The 22,781-nt window shown below is 46.1% G+C and overlaps 1 protein-coding gene across 2 annotated transcripts in view; it reads left to right on the top strand.

The window, feature by feature from the left end:
• The window catches only part of ZNRF3 (zinc and ring finger 3), a 212,033-nt gene that overhangs the window by 131,886 nt on the left and 57,366 nt on the right, over positions 1-22,781 (top strand). For both annotated transcript variants that reach the window (XM_077835297.1, XM_077835298.1), the window contains exon 2: positions 8,051-8,176. In XM_077835297.1, coding sequence (XP_077691423.1) covers positions 8,051-8,176 — 126 coding nt within the window. The remainder of the gene's footprint in view (positions 1-8,050; positions 8,177-22,781) is intronic.

Raw genomic sequence — 22,781 nt, forward strand, 5'->3', positions numbered from 1 at the left:
CCCCTGATCAGTTAGTATCTTCCGGGGTATTCCGACCCAGGTGAAGATTTTTAGAAGCTTGGCAGCTATTGTGGGGGCCATGGCCATCTGCAACAGCACGGCCTCAGGGTACTGGGTCAATAATCCACCACTATGAGGGTATACTGGCACCCAACCCCCTCTTCTCCAGAGGCCCTATCAGGTCCATACCAATCCACTCAAATGGGACCCCCAACTACAGGGAGCAGTATCGGGGTGCCCTAGGTGCCCCCTTGGGATTGGCACGTCGGGGCAGGAGGTGCAAAAGTCCCAAACTTCGCAGTAGATACCTGGCCAGAAATCCTCCCTGCCACCTGTTGCAGGGTCTTCTCACTCCCCAAGTGTCCTGCCCAGGGCGCTGAGTGCATTAGGCATAGTAAGCTGTGCTGGAACCTCTGCAGGACCAACAATTGCCGGAATTCTTCCTGTGTTTGAGGTTCCTTAGCCAGCTGGTAGAGGCAGTCGTCATGTACCTCAAATTGGAGTCCTTGAGGTGGTCGTTGGCCAGCACCGTCCTCCTGCTTGGGGTCCGCCACGTGTTCCCAGGCTCGGCTCAGACTCTGGTCCTCCTCCCTCTGCTTCCTTAGGAAGTCTCTGTCAATGTCCAGTCAGCCTCCACCAGCACCTCTGACTTGGGGGGTGCATATCCGTGTCTCTGGCCTGATGGAGGGGCCTTTGCCCGAGCAGTCCGGACCCTTGTTGCCCGCTAGTTCCCTCTTCGCTGGCCTCACCTTGTGTTCCTTGGGTGGGGGATTGCTCCACTCTTGCACAATTTTGCAGAACAACCGCCGGTCATGCCCCAAGATCACTGGGTAGGTCAGCATCAGGGCCAGGCCAACTTGGCACACCTCCTCACATCAGCTGCCCGCCGTCCTCAGCCAGGTGGTCGGATACAGTCTTACATCCCCACGGATGGACAAGCGTTTGGCTGCACCTTGAGTTGACCAGGGCCATCACTGGGGAGCCATTCACTCACAGGGATACCAGGAGCTTAGCTGGGCCCCTTTTCCTCGCCGGAGGCTGGCCACCTACACTTGGCCATAGCTACAATGGCCAGAGCCCTCCGGCAGGTGGTTCCAATCTCAAGACTGCAGGTCCCTCCCTGCAGATCTTCTTCCCCTTTTCTCCCCCAGGGGGAGGCTGGTTGATGGGACACCTTCTTGCTGGTGTTAATACGGTTGCAGATGACCTGGGTTGGTGCCGAGGACTTCCTATCTCGGGACTGCGTGCCCCCTGATTCACCAGCTGACCCCAGGCTCTCCAGATTATGGCCCCACGTCTCAGACCCTTCAGCCGTCAGGTATTCCTCCATTAAGGAATTGGCCTCTGCGAGGGTAGTTGGGCAATGTCCCCGAACCCACTCCTTCCCCCCACTAGAGAGGATCTGGGTGAACTGATCCGGAGTGACAGTTTCCTCCACTTGGGCCCCGGTCAGCTCATTGCCCCGGGGCAGGTGAGGTGGCTGGTTGCAGCAGCGTCACCATCTTCTGTACCAGGCATTCCTGCTGCTGGGCAGCCATCTCCCATACCAGCTGCTGCTCTTGTTGCTGCATGGCCAGCTGTTGTAGCAGCTGCGCTTCCTGTTGTTGCTGACTTTCCAATAGCCATTTCAAAATCTTTTCTGTCTCTGTCTTTATCAAACCAGAACGGGGGGTGGGAGGTTTTGACTCTGGCCCTCCCTGGTGCAGAACTTTCAGCAGGTTCTGTTTGTTGCCTGTGTTCTCCGCCAGTTGTCATGGGGTGAGTACATCCTGTCATGAGGTGTTGTGTCGGGGTCAAGGTGGCTGCCCTTCAGCTCGGGGCAGTGTTGCCTAGTGGTCAGAGTCAGTAGGGCAGAGCAGGCAGCCCTCACTGTCTAGGGTCCCACAGCCTCCTGGCTGGGGCAAGTCAGCAACAAGCTCGGGCTTTGTGGCCAAATGGGAGCACGCCACTACCCAGTGGTGGGGCTGGCGGCCAGGGGTAGGGGGGCCAGGGCCCACCCTACTCCACCATGTCCCAGCCAAGGGCTCTATCAGTGATGAGTGGTCCTGCCACTACCCCCTGGGATCAATATCTGGTTCCCCTGGATTATTTCCTACCCTGTCTTCCCGCTCTGTAGTGTGCAGGTTCTCAGTCTCCTTGGGGTGGTAGGCAGGTGAGGTTTCCAGTGACTCCTTTCCCCTGTGGGCCTCAACAGACAGCTAGGTACTCGCCAGGGTCTTGGCGTGGCTGGTCTCTGCAGCATGGGGCTCTGATAGCTTCTGGGCAGGAGCCTGCAACACATGTCCGCTCTCCTTCCCAGTCAGCCCAGTCTGAGTTGGGCCACCCTCTTTTATGGTCTGCCTCCAGTTGGAGCATGCTCAGTAAGGGCAAGAGGGCATGGCCCCCTCAGCCCACAGGGTATGGTTAACCCCCCAGGGCCAGTGCGGGGTAAGTACAGCCCATCACAGAAGGAGATGGGCATGGGGTTAGGAATCTTGGCACACGAGGGGTGACAGAGGCCGATCTGGGAGGTGTAGAGAATGCAGATGGAGGGAAGGCCAGGGTTGGGCCAGTTGTCACCTAGATGCAAAGAGAAGGCAGAGGGAGATGAAGATATGGGATCTGGATTTGTGCTTGTGTTGAGGGGAGGGCGATTGGGGTGGAGAAGGGAAAAGCACTAGGTAGAGCTGGTGGAAATTGCTGATAAACAAGTGGAACTGGAGCCGAGGGAGGAGGAGAGTACACACTACAATGCAGAAGAGGGGTTTGGGGAGACCCATGAACGAGTGGCAGATGGGACAAGATTTAGACAAAGTAAATGGGAACTGATCAAATCAATGGAAATTAGCTGAGCTGTCAAGTGAGAGGTGAGTTACCATGGTGAAGGATAGTTATGAGATGCTCAAGTGAAAGCAGGAGCTGAATGATGTGACAAAGGGGTGTTGGATGCATCTGAGGACTCAGCACCAGGAGGCAAAGAGGATGGTGGAGAAGTGAGGGAAAGTTAGAGGTTTCCAATCATGAAGTACGTTGAAATTTAAAAAAAAAAAAATCATTAAGGTTAAAATGTACAGTAAGATACTAGGGTGATCACCATATAAAACCCTATGAATAAAAATATTCTCAGTTTGTTTCTATAGATATTATCACTGGTATAGCAGTAGCTAACTCTTCTTTAGGTTTTCAGGTGCCTTAGTACTCACGATTCACACTGTGGTTTATGGATCTCTGTAAGATGCCGCCAGTGGTGCAAACACATTAAAAACTCTGTGCTGCAGGGAGGCAGCCAGGAGTTAAGAATGCATTAGCTCTGCTGCATAGGAAAGTAAAAGTTGGGGAAACTCTCCCTTTCATCCCTCCAGTGTCTGCAGCTTTGGCTGATGGAACATCAATAGTCTGCCATGCAGGTTCCTCTGGATTCCTGCTACAGGAAAGCATTGACTGTTGTATTCACCTTCTGGTAAACTGTTTTCTTTCTTCTGTGTAGTCCCTTTCTCCCCCCAAAGCTGTGTTGGAACTTTGTCATTCCCAGACATATCCTAGTTCTGGGATTCAGAAGTTCTCAAGTCTTCTACTGAAAATATCTCCTAGCTGTATAAACATGTTTACTCCGAGTCCATATCCCATGCCTTATTCAGAGTAAATGCAACATGCTGCTGTTCGCGCGTGCGTGTGTGTGTGTGTGTGTAGCATTTGGGATGTTATGGTTCTTGATCTCAGTTCAGAGTCAGAATCTGCCCCCTCCAATACCCATGATTTTTGTAAAGTATGGTAACAGTTTCTTCTTGGAATTGTGGTTAAGTTGTCAGTGTGCTTCCCTTTTACATAAAAGAACTGAGAATCTTTCATTACAGCTTATCCCTTGCTGATACCAAATTCTCTTTCATATAGAAAAATATCCTGAGACTCCTGTCTAGACCCAGGTAGTCAGGTAATGGGCAGGACAGCTCTTCTTACACTAGTTCGGCATAAGATTCAAAATTTTTCCATTCCCTGATACTCATCAAGTACCATGTTGTGACAAAGTGGGAATTTTCTGTAATATTTTTATGAATCCTGTGTGTGCTTCGGTTTCCCCCGTGTTTTGCATGGCTACCCTGTGGCGGCAAAAAGGTCTATGTTCGGTCTCAGGGCTGGCTAAGAGACATGGGGGCGGGAGAGGTCTGAGCCTGAACAGGTCATCATAAAGGACTGGCTGAGAGCGACTCGGTATCAGTGGAAAATCTGAGAAGACACTGGAAAACCCAGTCACCAGGACATTAACACCTAGCAACCAACAACCCAGAGGGAGATGGATTTCCCCACCCCTCATCAGGGAATCTGAGGAAAGACCCCAGCTCAAGAACAAAGAACTGGAATGTATGAGGTGGGGGGGATAAAGTGTTGGCCTCTCACCTGGGAACTGACTAAGGAGGTCAGATAAAAGACGGAGAGCTAGAGACTGAAAATGCAGTTGCATTACAGCTTGGCTGGGGCTATGGGCTGACCAAAATGAACTATGCTTTAACTTTCATTTCTCTATGCTAACCTGTGGGCTTCCTGTGCTGTGTTCTAATGGATTAGTAAACCCAACTGTTTTGATGTCACTGCCAGAGTCTCACTGTAAATATTTGGGAAGGTGCATTAAAGAGTGTACAAGTCTGTACCAGGAAACTCTCTGTTGGACATGCTGAACAGAGCTCACTGTGTGAAGCAGAAGTGCTGAAGCCCAGAGGTTCAGTCTGAGATGGTGGTGAGGCTGTGTGGCCTACCCTGTAGGAAGAGTGAGGTGTCTTGGGGGCCTGGCACAGCAAAAAGGTTCCTCCAACAGACTGCTCCAAAGCTGGATGTGTAGCACCGATCTTGTAGCTCTGTGACACATGCCCACCTGCACCACTACATACAGGACTTTATTAATAACCATGGTCCTTTGTTTGATAAGGGATTTGCCTCTCTTTCTTCTCCTCCTCCCATTGTAAATGTATGTTTGTTAGGGAGACCCTCCTTGAATATTTTACTCTTCAGAAAATGAGAATCTTCACTATTCCACTAAAAATCTATTCTGTGCTGAAAACTTTGGTGCTTGAGCCTCTGGGTGGTCACTCTGTCACCCCTGTAATACACCTCATGCACTAGGGCTCACTGCTCCCAGCAGTGCACAGATATTCCAGCTTCTGTTTGGGGTAGACTTGCTTTGAACTGGCTGACAGGTCTCAAAATGTAACTTGTTAGCTGGGGATCATCACTGAATGGGTGCATTTCTAGTGGGGTCCAGCAAGGATCAGATCATGGCCCTACACTATTCTTCCAAGTCATTGGTAGTGTCAAATAGCTATCGTGTTTGTTTTGCTGTACAGGAAGAGGGTTTAACTATAGAACCATATTCACTCACAAAAAACTTTCTTAATGCAGAGTTAGGGTAGTCCAGTGGTATTTTGTGCCCTTCCAGAACATTAAGTTCTGCAAAACACAGACTTCTAAAAACTAGGAAATACAAAGTTAAGGTACAAACCCATGCAAACATAACTCTGCCCTGTTGGAGTTGTCTGGAGCCTCTGGGGATTATCTGCATGCACTCCCAACTACAATTACTATATTATGTGTAGGTTTCAGAGTAGCAGCCGTGTTAGTCTGTATCCGCAAAAAGAAAAGGAGTACTTGTGGCACCTTAGAGACTAATCAATTTATTTGAGCATAAGCTTTCGTGAGCTACATGGTGAAAGCTTATGCTCAAATAAATTGGTTAGTCTCTAAGGTGCCACAAGTCCTCCTTTTCTTTATATTATGTGTAGCTTTATTAATAGTGGAGGGATTAGTTGGAGCAGCTTGTCAGAGTTGTGATTGTGGTACGAGGTGATCTTGGGCTGTGGCCCTCCAGGAGTGTGTGTGAGCCCCTGTCCCTGACTCCCATGTATGTCATCAAAGGAAAGAGCTGCATAGAGTAATTGGGCTGGAAGGGGCCTTGAGAAGTCATTAAGTCCAGTCCCCTGCACTCAAGCAGGACCAGATAAACCTAGACCATCCCTGACATGTGTTTGTCCAACTTGTTCTTAAAAACTTCCAGTGATGGGGATTCCACAACCTCCCTTGTAAGCCTGTTCCAGAGCTTAACTTTCTTTGTAGTTAGTTAAGATATTAGGAAAAACTTTCTAAATCTCCCTTGCTGCAGATGAAGCCTATTACTACTTGTCCTATCCTGGTGGACGTGGAGAATAATAGGTTACCATCTTCTTTATAACAGCCCTTAACATATGTGAGGTACATAGCCAAGACTTTCAGGGACGTGGTAGAATGGTCCCAGGCCCAGTCTGACAGCCTCTGTGCTGTTAAGGAGGACAAAAGTCTTGGGGAAGAAGAATATCAAGCTGGAGTGGAGGGAAACAATCCTATAGTTGGGACTTGCCTTCCAGATGATGTCATGATATCCTCTCACACTGAGGATACCCCTCCTGGTATGGGAACCCCTGTTGTTAGGAAGAGCCAGATAATAGTGATGGGGATTTGATTATTAGAATATAGATAGTTGGGTTTGTGGTGACTGGGAGAAGCATGTGGTAAATTGCGTGCAGGGTGCGAAGATTGCAGATCTCACAAGACATCTAGACAGGCGTATGTGCAGTGCTGAGGAGGAGTTCAGGTACATGCCATGCAACCTTAACCTGCCCTCTTTGGGTGACTCCCCAATACACACATTTGCACCTGCCTTTGCATTACAGGAGCTACCTCTTTCAGATGGTCTGGAACCATCAGATTGTTTATTATCTGACCTGTGGTAACTGCAGGGATTTTATTTTTTATGATCCTGGTTCACACTGTCTAGCTGGGTCTCTTTTCAAATTAGATAATTAATTGTTTGGGGGCAGAGACAATATCTCGGTACCATAGCTAGTACAATGGGTCCTGATCCTAGCTGAGGCCTTTGGGCAGTGTTGCAATGTTAGTTGTGTGTTTTGTTTGTTTTTTTGTTTTGGTCTGGGAGTATTCTTCTGTAAGTTTGTCAGTGCAAATGCTCTAGGTTACTGTTGCAGTGGCCCCTGGGTATATTCATTCACTGCCCTTACTCAAGGAGAGGACTGTGCTGGGCTGCTCCCTGTCTGAGGAAAACTCTAGACTGGAATAACATTTTAAGATCAAAGTAATTGCTGATTTGTCTGACACTATCAATCTTCATTTGGAGTGCTTTGCTGCTTTTGGCTTCCTAGCTGTTTTGCACCACTGGTTTCCCATCCATCTGTTACTGGCAAATCTGAGTTCTGGCAAATCACAACTGAGATCAGAAGTGTAAGGACTACAGTAAAAATATTTAGCACTAAAACAGCATTTTCATTTTCCAAAGTGCTTCATAAGCATTAATCCACTACCACCCACCGTACCACGTGGGAAGAAGAGTATTGTTTTCTTTTGCAGAGGTAGAAAGTGAGCCAGATTGGTTGGGTGACTGACCCAGGCTGCAGAGGGATCCAGATGGGAACTTCTAGCACATCACACAATGGGTTCCTGATTCTGATGCAGGTCTCTGGAGGCTACTGTACTGCAAATATTAAATCCTAGTCAGAGCTCAGCACCAGGTTATGATGTTGCCCCTCACGAAACCATACTCTTATGTTCTCTGTTATAGTTATGCAGAGGCCACTGCATCCAAATGGAGAGGATTTTCCACTAGTGTACCAAAACACTCAAGTGATTGGCTGCCTCCTCCCTTCAGTCTAGTTGGTGGTATCTGTTCCAGTCTCAAGATCAGGAACCTAACTCTAGGTGCCTTTAAAAGATGCTTTAGTCACCTTTACCTTCTATCTTTAAAGGAAGAGACTGGTCCCTTTATTTATAATAGGACTTACATCAGCAATCTGAAGTGATGGGACATCAGTGAATTATGGAACTTCTCTCACTTTCTGATGTGCCACTGTCTGAACAGCAAGCAGATATTTCTCTGTTTAGTGTGTATTTGACTGATAAATATACTGCTCTGTATTAAGGCCACCAGTAGAATATTTTGTTACTTCCATCATAATGAACACTGTCTTGTTTTCGTGTTAATGTTTTGGTTAACGCCTTTACCAATTTCTCCTCATCTCCCCTTGTTCTGTTTCAGATGCATCCACTGGGACTGTGTAATAGCAATGATGAAGAGGACTTGTATGAATATGGTTGGGTAGGAGTGGTGAAACTGGAACAGCCTGAGTTGGAGCCTAAACCATGCCTCACTGTCCTGGGCAAGGTAAGGGGAAAAAATGACCACCAATATTTTGTATAAATGGAGCTTGCAACTCTGTTTCTAGAAGGGGATAGTCGCTTCTTGTGACAAATGAGAAAAACTGGAGGAAACTTTTTTTCCCAAACAAATACTTTCTAAGGTCTCCCATGGGATATGCCACTAGTGCCAGGCTTGAAAAAGGGCATCTCAGATATGGAAAATGGCTGGGGGAGAGGAAAGACTTGGGCAAAATAGGGCATTTAGGTCAAGGAGGAGTTTCAGCAAAGTATTGTGCTCTGCTGGTGGTAGTCTCAGCAGTTATGCAGGGGGTGAATAAAACGGAGCAGAATGGGGAGTTTCATGGACTCTAAGGCCAGAAGGGACTATTGTGATCACTTAGTTTGACCTGCTGTATAACATAGGTCAGAACTTTCCCAAAATAATTCCTGGAGCAGATTTTTTAGAAAAATATCCAATCTTATTTCAAAAATTGTCAGTTTTGGAGAATCCACCAAGACCCTTGGTAAATTGTTCCAATGGTTAATTACTCTCACTGTCAAAAATGTGCACCTTATTTCCAGTCTGAATTTCTCTAGCTTCAACTTCCAGCCATTGGATCAAGTTAGAGCTTTCTCTGCTAGACTGAAGAGCTTATTATTAAATATTTCTTCCTCATGTAGGATTTTATAGACTGTAATCAAGTCACCACTTACCCTTCTCTTTGTTAAACTAACTATATTGAGCTCTTTTCTGGGAGTTTTGTGATGACATAAGGCATGAAAAATTTAGCAGATATGTACTAGCTGGGGGTTAATATGAAAGATGTAAGGAGGAGTGAGGGATCAGAAAAGACCTGAGGCAATGTCCTGGTGAAAAGCCCAGCACTCTACTGCTGGGCAATGGGTAGGGTACTGGGAGGTGTATGTCCCTGGGCCCTGTTCAGGGACTCAGTCTCTTGTAGCAGTCTTTGGCTACTAGTTCCTTTCCCAGCCTTCTCTGGCAGATGGAAAATGGGAGAACCCTTCCTGCCACGTCTCTCTCCTCCTTCCTGCCACCCCACCCCCACCCCGGCAATACCAGGGCCTCTGGGTTATTTGGGTTGTGGTGGGAGTATATCTTTCTGACTTTCACCAGAGTAGGGAGTTTCTTTGCTTCTTCTGCACCATCCTGTCTACTAGGAGAGCAGGAGAGTCTTTTGCTATTCTATCCATCCCCAATCTCCCTGTTGCCTTGAAGGTGTCTGAGCTATTGTACCCTACCCTGTTTCCTTTTTGTGAGTTCTCCTCTCCAGAGGATAGCTCCAGTGACTCAGCTATAGCTCAGGGCTATAGCAATCCAGCAGCAGCAGTACTATAGAACTGACTTGATTCTTGGGAGTTTCACTACAGACCACAGGATTCTGAATAGGAGCCATAAAATTTACCAGTCATGTTAACTTCATGTTGCCACTGGACAAGGCTCTGAGCAGCAGCTGGGGCACTAGAATTACTCTGACGGTAACTTTAGACTAGAAGACTCCAAACTCTGTGTCCTCAGTTCTACTATCCTGGTTCAGTGTCCAGCTCTCTTGATCTTCCACCCAAAGTCCTGCTTGACCATTTATATTCTAGGATTAGTGTTTTTGAAAGACTAATGTTTAAACAAGAGATGACATTATAGATGCAGTTGGAAGTAACACCTCGCTGAGGTTGTTTGATGCTTTCTATTATAAGACCTTGTTTTACAGCCCTGGCTGTCTTGAGACTAAATGTTTTTTAAAAGCTTCAGCAAAAACTGTTTAGCATTTCCAAGAACAAGGTTAGGGGAAATGAGCTTAGCCCATTTTAAAAAAGGTCTTGCAACCTTTTCATTGAGAACTTCTAGTGCCTCCATACATTGGATCAAGGACTTGAAATGTGATGTATGGAGGGTGCCATGGTGTCAGAGAGATGCCTTTGTCATCCCTGTGAAAATACAACCAAATTTAGCTGTTATATGCTTCTGAAAATCACCATTTCTCCATGATCTGTAGAGATTTGCTAGAGGTTGGGAGCAAAGTTCCCTGAACATTGTCTGCACTGAGCATGCTCCAGTCCATGATTGTAGTAGCTGAGCAGGACTTTCCTTGCATTGGTTCTGCCCGGCAGCGCTGGGATCATGTGGTGCAAGGCACCAGAAGTAAGAGCAGAGAGACTAACTTTTTTGTGCTCTCAGTGCTCCCTCTGCAGGTGCCCAGGCAGCAGGGAGGAGAAAGGGAAAGCATCCTGACTCAAATGCCGAGTTTTTGAGGAGTAGGTTTCGTTGGGGTCAGACTGTGAGGGCTGTAACCCCTAGAGAACACTCTTCTCCAGAACTTGCAACTAAAACCAGGATATCAAGCCCCCACATTCCTCTGCTGTCAAGCAAAGAGCTGTGAAAATTTCTGTCAGAGTGTGAATTTCATCCCCCTCTGGTGTCAGGGCCTCATAGAGGATAACAGCCTTCTACTGCTACCAGTCATCATTGGCTCAAGTGGTAGAAGTCCGTGCTATGGATTAAAAGGTTCCTACCCTGCTGATGACCTATGTGGAGGTCTGTATTGCTCCATGTAATGGAATTTTTATTTTTGTTTGATTTTTATAAAAATTTAGGAAGTTACATACAATTAAACTATATGAAAGTTGAAAAGTCAAGCACTCAAACTTTTAAAAATGCCAATATTAAGGTTGCCTGTGCAACCTTAATTCAGCTCCTTGTGTATATAAATTGTGATTGTATGTGATCATATGATTAAAAACAATTTTTGCCACAGCACCCCTCCCTCACTCAGTTTATAGCATAGATCAGGGGTGGGCAAACTTTTTGGCCCGAAGGCCACATCTGGGTGGGGAAATTGCATGCAGGGCCATGAATGTAGGGCTGGGGTGGGAGGTTGGGGTGCGGGAGGGAGTGCGGGTGTGGGAGGTGGTGCGGTGTGTAGAAGAGGGCTCAGGGCAAGGGGTTGGGGTACAGGAGCAGTGCGGGGTGCAGGAGAGGGCTCAGGGCAGGGGGTTGAGGTGCAGGAGGGGTACGGCAGAGGGCTCAGGGCAGGGGGTTGTGGTGCAGGAGGAGGCTCAGGGCAGGTGGTTGAGGTGCAGGAGAGGTTCGGGGTGTGGGCTCTGGTCTGGCACTGCTTACCTGGAGTGGCTCCAGGGTGGCAGCAGTGCACTGCGGGGCTAAGGCAGGCTCCCTGCCTGTCCTGGCCCCGTGCCACTCCCGGAAGTGGCCGGCACCACATCCCTGCGTCCCGTGGCACAGCGGGGGGGCAAATCCACGGGCCGTAGTTTGCCCACCCCTGGGATAGATGGTGCTCTGGAAATGAATCTGTGTTGTGTAGTGGATGAGGCTATAGGTTATAGAACCCCCGCCTCATTTGCTGAAGTATTGAAAAGTGTATCAGGAAGGAGATGGTATTGTAGAAAGAGGAAAAGATGAGTTAATTTTGCGGCTGAGTTAATTTGATGCCACCTTAGAACACTGAATTCTATCTCTGTTGGTGCCACAGAGTTTCTATGTGATGCGTAGCAAGTTATTTAAACCAAACTTTTCACAGCTGGCCTCAATTTCTGGGTGTCTGACTCAAGATAGCTGAGGTCTGATTTTTGGAAGTCCTGAGTGCTCAGAACAACAGTTGTGCTTTGACTATATAAAGTACAATACACATGCTCTAAAAACGAAGAATCAACTAAAAAATCTGGCCCCCTAGGCATCTTTAGTTGGGAACCCAAATAATGGACATTTTAGGCAATTTTGGCTTTAATCTCTGTGCCTCCATTCCTTGTCTGCAAATTGGGAATAATATCACCTTACCTTACAGGAATGTTGTGCAGATAAATTCATTGTTGTGGCGACACTGTGGTGATGGGCATTATAGAAAAGGTTGTGAGGATACTAATAATTCTGTATTCAGTTCAGGGTTTGACTTGTGTGCAATAAATAAGGCCAGAAGCCACATAACGAATAAGGATTAAAAAATTTTGAATGAGTCAATACCATCCAGACTGTGCACTGAATGAAGCAGGAGTCCTCTTGTGCAGGAGGGGGGAAACATATAACTGAAGATATCATAATGCGTACACACAAGGAGGCTGAATTAAGATGTTCATGGAAAACCTTAATTCTGGCATTTTCTAACTTTTGAGTCCTTGAGTTTGCGACCTTAATACTCTTTCAGTGTGCATTTATGTATGTAATTAAAGTATAGAATGACATTGGTTTTCAGAGTCAGTTATTTCTCCATTCTACATCTCTGACATTTATAGCCCATTACATTTTTATGATTTGTGGTGAATTGTTATTTCTCATTATGCTGAAGGCTGATGCTGGAATTGGGCAGATGCAGTGATGGAGCATGCTTAACATTCCTGTGACAGAAATAATTTCAGGAGCATTGCTCCAATCTGCTATCATGGCCTTTCCCCTGACTACTAGGGCTATCTCCCACACTAAAACAATTAAAGCCACCCATCTTTCAGGGAGTGAGAGAAAGTGTGGGGGCCTGAATATGCCTTCCAAGCTTCAGATACCTTTGATTTCAGCTGTGCCAAAGCAACTTGTTCACTGTATTTTATTAAGCCATTTGAGGATCCTCCCCGTCCTCATTTCTCACAATTGATGTCACACCTTCCCCCAAACATCTTGCAGATGGCATCCACTAAAGGTAATTGTCTCATTGCCCTGCTGTCCAAGCTTGGTTTTCACTGAATCCTGAGACACCAAGGAAGAAGTGTTCAAAGGCTTTGTTTTTTGGCTATGGAGTCACAGACATTTCCGCAGCATATTGGTATCTGAAATGCAGTGGATCTCCCATAAACCAGGATTTAAAGGACTCCTGCCTTTTTTATTAAGTGCTGGCAGATTTAGTCTCTTTACTCCTCATCTTAGACACAATTCTCATAATACAATTTCCAGTATAGATTCAAAGGTTAGAAGTGTGGAAAGGGCAGACACAAGCCTGAGAGTCTTGTTGCAAACTCAGTTGGGGGTTCTGCATTGCAAGGATTTGGAACAAGGCTTGTGCTGTCTAATAATTTGTATAGCACCTTTCATGAATTCTAAGGTTCTGTACAGGGCATAAAAGATAGTACAAACCAGAATACAGCAGACTAAAAGAAACAAAGTTTAGATTTTAAACAAAACTAGGTCATAGTGATCAGTTTCCTGGGAAGAATAAATGGCTTAGGTTCTGTAAACATGTGCATGGAACAGTAAGAACAGCTGTAAGTGTCAAAAAGATAATTTTGCAACTTTACAGGTATGCATTTGCTGATGTCTGAATAAAGGAGCAGGAGATGAAAAAAGGAACAATGAAAAATCAAATGATCTATGGAATTTGGACACAATGTAAGCCAAAAGGGATGAGGCAAGAAGACCAACAACGTGAGAGAGACAAGCTCTTGAGCCGCACAGACTTTAGTGTCCAGACCTGAAGAATAGCCCTGTGTGGCTCAAAAGCTTGTCTCTGTCACCAACAAAAGTTGGTCCAATAAAAGATATTCCCTTACCTGCCTTGTCTCTATAATACTTGTATATAGGAAGAGGTGATGGGGCCTAAAATCATAAACTTCTGGTTTTTCATTTATGTTAAATGCTAAAAAATTCTCGAATACCTAACTAATGATCTCAGCCAGAGAGCATGAAATTAGGAGAGAGACATCCTCAGGATAAACCAAAAAGAACCTGTCTCTACATCTTCTGCATGCAGAAAGTAATTAGAACCCTCACAATTAAAGCATCAAGTGTCTGCAGATATAGAGGAAAAAAGCAGTAGCTTAAGAAGAGAGGTCTGTGGAACATTCTGTAAGAAGATCAAAAGATTAATGTGAGTTTTTGCCATCAGCTACACAAAAGAATAATCTTTGAGCAATTGTAGGGCTCAAATCATGAGTGGGAAACTCAGATGCAACGTAGCTGGCAACCCTTGTGTAACTAACTAGTGGCCAGGATTGGGACTGGCAGACAGCATTTCACCTGCATGTACCAGTGACCACCGTGAATCCTGAGCAGGTTGGTTGTGACGGACAATTACCATCTGATAGCTCTTTGGCCTGTATGGAACGACTGTGGGCTCAGTCCAGTTCCCAGTAGAAAGGTGAACCCACCACAGACCTACCACCATAATTGTCATTAATTGCTTCCTGCTGTTGGTAGTCTTAAACAGGACACTAAAGAGGCATGGAAACTCTTTTTTACACTCTTATTGCTAATCCCGCCACATCAGGGCTGAGACATGTTGGCAGATGGTGCATGGTGGAAGCTTGCATTATCACTGCCTTGGCTGTTCTGGTTCTGTGTATAAACAGAGAATTCTAGCCTCCAGGGGTTTCAAACCAGTAATTTTCATTAGCACTGAACACATGGACAGATGTGGGGACACACTATGAGCCTCAAAAGCCAATCTGTGGGAATAATGTGTTTTAAGCATCTAATCAACCTAACTGTAGAAACCAGTGTGACTACAGTATCTGTCAAGGCTAAGAAAAATGAATATAATGTAGCAGGAGGTGACAGGGGAGACTGGCTGCATTTGACTTCTAGCTGCTATTGGTAAGAGTCCTCCTAGCAATTTGGACACCAGGATTCCAGGCAAACAAGGATAGAAAAAATTGATAGGGTGTAAATTCAGTACAAGAAGTGCTGCCCTCAAACAAAAATGTATCTGCAAGGTCTAGTTGTAAACAATGGTAATAAACTTTGTATTATCTCTGTTGTGTCCCTTTTTAAGAAAATGCCCAATGTAGAAAGATTCCTAGAAGATTGTTGCAGCCTTTGCGGGAGAAGGGAAAGCCCTGTTGGGAATTGGAGTTCATAGCAACACAAGAATTTCAAGTGAAATACATGTTGGTGTTGCTAAAAGTTTCTTTAAAGAAAAAAGGCTAAGGGTATGTCTACACTACGAAATTAGGTCGATATTATAGAAGTTGATTTTTAGAAATCTGTTTTATACAGTCAATTGCATATGTCCACACTAAGCGCATTAAGTCGGCAGAGTGAGTCCTCACTACCATGGCTAGCATTGACTTAAAGAGCGGTGCACTGTGGGTAGCTATCCCACAATTCCCGCAGTCTCTGCGCCCATTGGAATTCTGGGCTAAGCTCCCAATACCTAATGGGGCAAAAACATTGTTGCGGGTGGTTTGGGGTACATGTCGTCAGTCGCCACTCCCTCCGTGAAAGCAATGGCAGACAATCGTTTTGCACCTTTTTTCCGTGCAGACGCCATACCACGGCAAGCATGGAGCCCGCTCAGCTCAGCTCACCATCACTGCTGCTGTTGTGTCCTGGGTGCTGCCGTCAGCAGACGGTGCAGTACGATTGCTAACTGTCATCATCCACCGATTCCACTGCAGCTCTGCTCTCCTGCTCTTGTAAATGAGCTGAGTCTCAATAGCAAATTTCTCCCATGTTGTCGTCATCCACCGCTTCCACTGCAACTCTGATCTCCTGCAGATGCCATACCACGGCAAGCGTGGAGCCCGCTCAGCTCACCGCTGCTGTTGTGAACATTGTAAACACCTCTTGCATTATCCTGGAGTGTCTGAAGAACCAGGCTAAGAGACGCCAACACGAGGATGATTTTGATGAGGACATGGACACAGACATTCCTGAAAGCACAGGCTGTGGCAATTGGGACATCATGGTGGCAGTGGAGCTGGTTGATACAGTAGAACGCCGATTCTCGGCCCGGCAAACAAGCACAGACTAGTGGGACCACATAGTGTTGCGGGTCTGGGACGATTCACAGTGGTTGCAAAACTTTCGCATGTGTAAGGCCACTTTCCTGGAACTCTGTGAGTTGCTTTCCCCCACCCTGAAGTGCAGGAATACCAAGATGAGAGCTGCCCTGACAGTTGAGAAGCGAGTGGCAATAGCCCTGTGGAAGCTTGCAATGCCTGACTGCTACCGGTCAGTCGGGAATCAATTTGGAGTGGGCAAATCTACTGTGGGGGCTGCTGTGATCCAAGTAGCCAATGCAATCATTAACAAATTTATTTGAGCTGTAGCTCACGAAAGCTTATGCTCAAATAAATTTGTTAGTCTCGAAGGTGCCACAAGTACTCCTTTTCTTTTTGCGAATACAGACTAACATGGCTGCTACTCTGAAACAATGCAATCATTGACGTTCTGTTATCAAGGGTAGTGACTCTGAGAAATGTGCAGGTCATAGTGGATGGCTTTGCTGCAATGGGTTTCCCTAACTGTAGTGGGGTGATAGACGGAACCCATATCCCTATCTTGGGACTGGACCACCTTGGCAGCCGGTATGTAAACAGCAAGGGGTACTTTTCTGTGGTATTGCAAGCACTGATGGATCATAAGGGATGTTTCACCAACATCAGTGTGGGATGGCCGGGAAAGGTGCATGACGCGCGCATCTTTAGGAACTCCGGGCTGTTCGAGCAGCTGCAAGAAGGGACTTACTTCACAGACCAGAAATTACCATTGTGGATGTTGAAATGCCAATAGTTATCCTTGGGGAGCCAGCCTACCCCTTGCTCCCAATGGCTCATGAAGCCCTACACAAGCAGCCTGGACAGTAGTAATAAGCAGTTCAACTATAGGCTGAGCAAGTGCAGAATGGTGGTAGAATGTGCCTTTGGATGTTTAAAAGCTCGCTGGCGCTGTTTGCTGACTAGGTCAGACCTCAGCGCAACTAACATTCCCATTGTTATTGCTGCTTGCTGTGTGCTCCATAATATCTGTGAGAGTAAGGGGGAGACATTTATGGCGGGGTGGGACGTTGAGGCAAATCAGCTGGCATCCGATTTTGAGCAGCCAGACACCAGAGCGATTAGAAGAGCACAGCAAGGCATGCTGTGCATTAGAGAGGCTTTGATGACTGGCCAGGCTTCCGTGTGACAGTTGTGTGTATTTTTCCTTGATGCAAACCCGCCCCCTTTGTTGATTTTAGTTCCCTGTAAACCAACCACCCTCCCACCCCTTCGAAATAAAGTAACTATTGTTTTGAAACCATGTGTTCTTTCTTTATTAATTTTAAAAAAAAGGGACATAACTGACAAGGTAGCCCCGGGTGGGGTAGGGGAGGAGGGAAGGACAAGGCCACATTGCTTATTGTACCCACACTACAAATCAAACTTGTTGAATGACAGCCTTCTGTTGCATGGGCCATCCTCTGGAGTGCAGTGGCTGTTTGCCCGGAGCCTCCCCCACCACATTCTTGGGCATCTGGGTGAGGAGGATATGTAACTTGGGGAGGAGGTCAGGTGGTTGTACAATGGATGCAGCAGGGGTCTGTGCTCTTGTTGTCTTTCCTGCAGCGGCACCAGATGCATCATCATGTCTGTTTGCTCCCCCATTAGCCTTAGCATCGCCTCCTGCCTCTGCTCTTCACGCTCACTTAATGCTTTCCTAGCCTCTAACACTGAATGCCTTCATGCATTCAGCTGTGCCCTATCAGTGTGGGAGGACTGCATGAGCTCGGAAAACATGGCATCGTGAGTGCGTTTTTTTTCACCTTCTAATCTGCAATAACCTCAGGGATGGAGATGATAGGGGGAGCCTAGAAACATTTGCACCTGGGGGGAGATAAAAAGGGAGAGTAAAATTTAAGATGATACATTTCTGAGAACAAAAGAGAGACTTTTTCACAGTGAATCAAGCAATTCACAGCAGACAGCACATGTGCTTTAGGTACAAGGTCGCATTTTGCATTTTATATTGAGCGCCTGCCAGTATGGTGACACATCACACATGGCTGGGCAACAGAATTTGGTTTCCATGCAGCCATGGTAAGGCAAAGGGTCCGCGGGGTTGGCTTCTTATGCATAACGTGGGAATGGTTTCAAACTGCAGCACCATCCTTTCCCAGAGTAAGAAATAGGTTGGGTTTCACATTTAAAAGGAGGGGCTGCGGTGTTCGGGTGGATGCGCAGCACACACTTCCCCCCCACCCCACCGCATGGCTATTCTCTGGGATGATCCCTTTTAGCCAAGCGCAAACAGCCCAGCATGAACGGGGTCCTTTTACTGTTCCCTTACAAAAATTCCCCTATTTCAACCAGGTGACCATGAATGATATCACTCTCCTGAGGCTAACACAGAAAGATATAGACCGAATGTTGTTTGAATGCGACCAAAACCGAGGATCATTTGCTGCCATGGTTTGTGCTGAAATGATTCCAGAATACTTTAAGAGTACCTCCAGGAGAGCTTCATGGAGATGTCCCTGGAGGATTCCCGCTCCATCCCCAGACATGTGAATGGACTTTTCCAGTAGCTGTACTGGCCGCAAATGCATCCCAATTCTTCAGGGCAAATCAAACATGCAACACTATTGCTTTTAAACCCTGTACTGTAGTTACAAATGTGCACTCACCAGAGGTGCCTTCTCCAGCTTCAGGGTTGGGGATCCTGCCTTCGGAGGGTATTGGCTCCAGGGTGATGAAAAGGTCCTTGCTGCTGGGGAGAACGGATTCACTGCTTGCCTGCTGCGCATTCTCCTCCTCCTCATCCACAAAATCCTCCTCCCTGTTCCGTGAGACTCCCCTGTTGCAGGACAGTGGTGGGGTTGCGGTAGGGTCCCCACCTAGAATGGCATGCAGCTGACCATAGAAGCAGCATGTATGGGGCTCTGACCTGGAGCGACCATTTGCCTCCTTTGTCTTTTGATAGGCTTGCCTCAACTCCTTAACTTTCATGTGGCACTGCTGTGTGTCCCTGTTGTAGCCTCTCTCCAACATGCCCTGTGAGATTTTGGCAAATATATTTGCATTTCTTCTTTTTGATCGGAGTTCTGCCTGCACAGATGCTTCTCCCCATACAGCAATCAGATCCAGTGTCTCCCTTTCAGTCCATGCTGGAGCTCATTTGCGATTCTGGGGGGAATGCATGGTCACCTGTGCTGCTGAGTTCGCCACGCTGACCAAACAGGAAATGAAATTCAAAAGTTCCCGGGGCTTTTCCTGTGCACCTGGCTAGTACATCAGAGTTCAAAGTGCTGTCTAGAGCGGTCACATTGGAGCACTCTGGGATAGCTCCTGGAGGCCAATACCGTCTATTTGTGTCCGCACTACCCCAAATTCGACCCAGCAAGGTCGATTTTAGCACTACTCCCCTCACCGAGGAGTACAGAAGTCGATTTTAAGAGCCCTTTAAGTCGATGGAATGGGGTTGGTTGTGTGGACACATTCATTTTTAAATTGACCGAATTTGGCTAAATTCGATCTAACCCCGTAGTGTAGACCAGGCCTTAGTTATTTTTCACTTTCTCTGCTATTGCCATCTCCTTTAGAGAAGCCTGAACATCTCTCATATTTGTCCTTCACCTTTCCCCCTAAAAAGTGTCAAATAATGGTTTTAACATGTGACTTAGATACTTGGGATATAGTCCACTCGGACAGTCTGGCTGAGTATCTCCACTAGTGTGTTCATTGCTGAGATTGTAAACTTTCCTTTGTGATCATCTTCTTTGTCTGGGATGTTTCCATAGAATGGAGGAAAATAGCAAACCTGCCTATTTTTCTAGTAGACCCAGGTATAATAGAAATAATTTGAGTTAACAAGTCAAGTAAATATTTTGAAACCTCAACAAAGATATGAAAGTTAAGATCTTTCTACTGAAATTTTTTCACTTGCATATGCAAATAATTCCTCTTTCAGAAGACATTTTTGCATGATATATGGGCTAGTCTGTGTAAAAACCCAGATTTAGGGCTGCTGAACTTTAATTCCATAATGAGCCATAGGCCACTGGGAGAGATTCTGCTTTGTCTTTGCCTTCTGATGAAGGCAGCAACATAATTGCAGCTGGAGTTTCTACTCCTTTCCACATCCCATGGATTTCCTGACTCTGAAGTCAGGTTGGAATCTGCTAGTATCTGTCCTTCATCCCATTGGAAGCCATTCTATTAACTGTGAGAACTACGGTTTTTATGTGGAACGTGGTGTATAAAGAGTTGGATTATTTAATCTGGCAATTTGATGGTAAGAAGAAAATTGGTACTGTGGAAATAAAGAAAAGGGTTTGTTTGCACAGAAGTTTAACTTAAATTAATTTAAAAAACAATTAACATCCATACAGAATGTTGCACATATTAGTTTAAACCCAGTTTATATCTGTTTACCTTGCATCTGTAAATTACAGACTGCAAATTGGACCAGTATAAACTAGATTTAAACAGATATAAGTGCCCATATGCAGGGCTGCCACAGTTTAGCTGAATTGGTTTAAAATCACACCTTCAGTTATACTGATGCAGCTTTGTGTGGATCAGGTTTGAAGATGACTCGGAAGATCAAGGAACATCAAGAACTGTGTAGAAAGATGCCATTAGGAATAACAGGGAAAGTGTCAGAATGAGAATGTGTCAGGTGGGTGAGGGGAGCTACGTTTTCTCACATTGGAAAGCAAGAGGGAGAGAACTGAGGGTGAATTTAAGTAAAGGGAAAAAGCCACGATCTGAAATATAACAGTGTTGTCCATCCATAACACAGTAATCTGCCTGTTTGGTACAAGGATTCTGCTCAGGGCAGAACATTAGTCTGTGTTTTCAGTAGCTTTACACCACTTCTCTGTCCGCTCATTAAATAGGCCCAGTATTTAGGAACAAAAATATTTAATTCTAGAGAGATCTTTGCATCACAAGAAATCTGTCCAGCAAGAATGAGCATTATATGATATAATGGAAGGACAGTCACAAGAGTGTCATCCTTTTTGCTCCCCCTCTAAAAACAGCTCCCATTTGAACACCAGTGAAAACTGGATCCTGGTTGGGCAAGGGATGTGTGTGGCAGCCTTGATTTAGCATCTCCTTTGATCACAGTGCAGCCCTGTTTAAGGCACTGCTGCATGCAGGCGAAGCAAAGGCCTGGGCTTTACTGATCTGATGAGCTCCTGAATAGGGCTGGAAGGGGGATGAAGAAGGAAGAAGAAAGCTTTGAAAATGAAAAGGAAACCCCATGAACCCAACAAGCATTATTGGCTGGATTTGCCTACCAGGGAGCCGCTCAGTTTCTGCCAGGCTAATTCTGCTTCATTCCCCCTGCCCCTCCTCCCTCCTCTTCTTTCAGACTGTTTTTTTGTTTTGTTTTGTTTTTGAATCATGGCTGTTGCTCCTTGGTTCTCAGGCTGGGAACCCACTGAGCCTGTTGCCATGGTCACTGGGAAGCTCTTAGTGCCATGTGCTTCAAAGGGAACCTTTTCCCCTTCTAGAATTCCTGCCTTCTCAATGCAGCACAATGAGACTCGTTCTCCTTCGCCGGCCAGGCCTCTCCCCCACATGCTGCAGCTGCCCAACCTTGCCGTTCTCTGTTTCCAGAGTAAAGTTGTCTAAAGTTGCAATGAAAGTGCCTGCACATGCTGCAGGCAGGGAGTACCTGCCTGTGTGCTGCATGCAGGCTTGTGTGGTGTTCTTTCACTGGTGAATTTCCAGTGCTGACTGGCTTCGTGATTTTAAAGAAGTTCAACTGGTGGAACCTAGAATTACTAGTGCCCTGCCTTTTTCCCTATGATCCCGGGGCAGGACCAGAGTAAGAATGGCTAGCAAGAGACTGTACTGAAGACCAGCTTTAAACCACCAAACCTGCCCCCTCATACAAGCCTCAAAACCTTAGGAAGGGATTTATTTTTCTGTCTCCTTCCTAAGGTCCACCAAAGAGGGATTTACCTTCTGTGGCTCTCAGGAGATGAGCAATAGCATGGCTTCACTCCCATGAGTCTCAGCAAGAGGGAGAATGCATCCACCTCTAAACTGGCTGGCTTTCCTCGGTCCAGTGCTAGGATTCCTTAAAAAGCATACTGCCACCATCTCCTCCCCTCTCCTCCCTCCATGAACCCATTTATTGCCCTTGAACTTTAATCAGAGCATATCTACATTAAGACTGACTAGAAGAACCTCTTGTGTTATGTCATAATGATATTTTATTGTAGTTTCCATGGGTCAGAGTTAAGGTTGTGGTTGCTGTCTGAGTGAGAGTCAGTATCTTGTTTGAGAAGTGTAGCTATGGCTTCTAATTGTTTGGCTTTCTAATGCTTTTTTTAACTCAAACATTCTTACCAGGTACAGTTAAACTGTAGATCTACAGGTGCAGCCCTAAGGGCAATTTATGGAGTGGGCTGTTCTAACAGGAGGGGGTTTTAGTTCTGATTTATTGGAATATTTAAGAATCTGGAAATAAAACTGAACAATAATTATAAATCTGGCTTATCTTTCATTTGTGCAGTCATTGTACTGGAGTTATGTCCCAGAATGTTATGTGACCCTGACCTGAGTTCTTTCACTTTGTGAGGTTGGCTGCTTTTCTTGTCCAGTTCTAGGTCTTATTCAGAGTCTTTGTTTTTGAATGGTACCTACGGAAGGTTTACCCGTAAGTCTTTGTAGGCGGAGCTGTTCTACTTCTTAACCAAGCATTTAGGAACGATAACATTTTTAGGCCAGAACTGCAAGTGTGTATTTAATATTAGAGTGTCAACAATGTGCTTTGGCACTGTGCAGAAAACAGAGGATAAAGTTCTGCCCCAAGGAGTTTGTTTTAAAGTAGACACTAGGAACTGAACACACCAGCTCCTGGAAATTCAATTGAAATGTTGATGCTCCCTCAGTTCTGCTTGCAGAAGCTTCTGGTACACCTGAGGTAGGGCACATGCCTCAGAGAAGACAGTCTGATAAGTACC

This window comes from Eretmochelys imbricata, chromosome 15, assembly GCF_965152235.1.
Source record: "Eretmochelys imbricata isolate rEreImb1 chromosome 15, rEreImb1.hap1, whole genome shotgun sequence".
NCBI classification, from domain to species: Eukaryota; Metazoa; Chordata; order Testudines; family Cheloniidae; genus Eretmochelys; species Eretmochelys imbricata.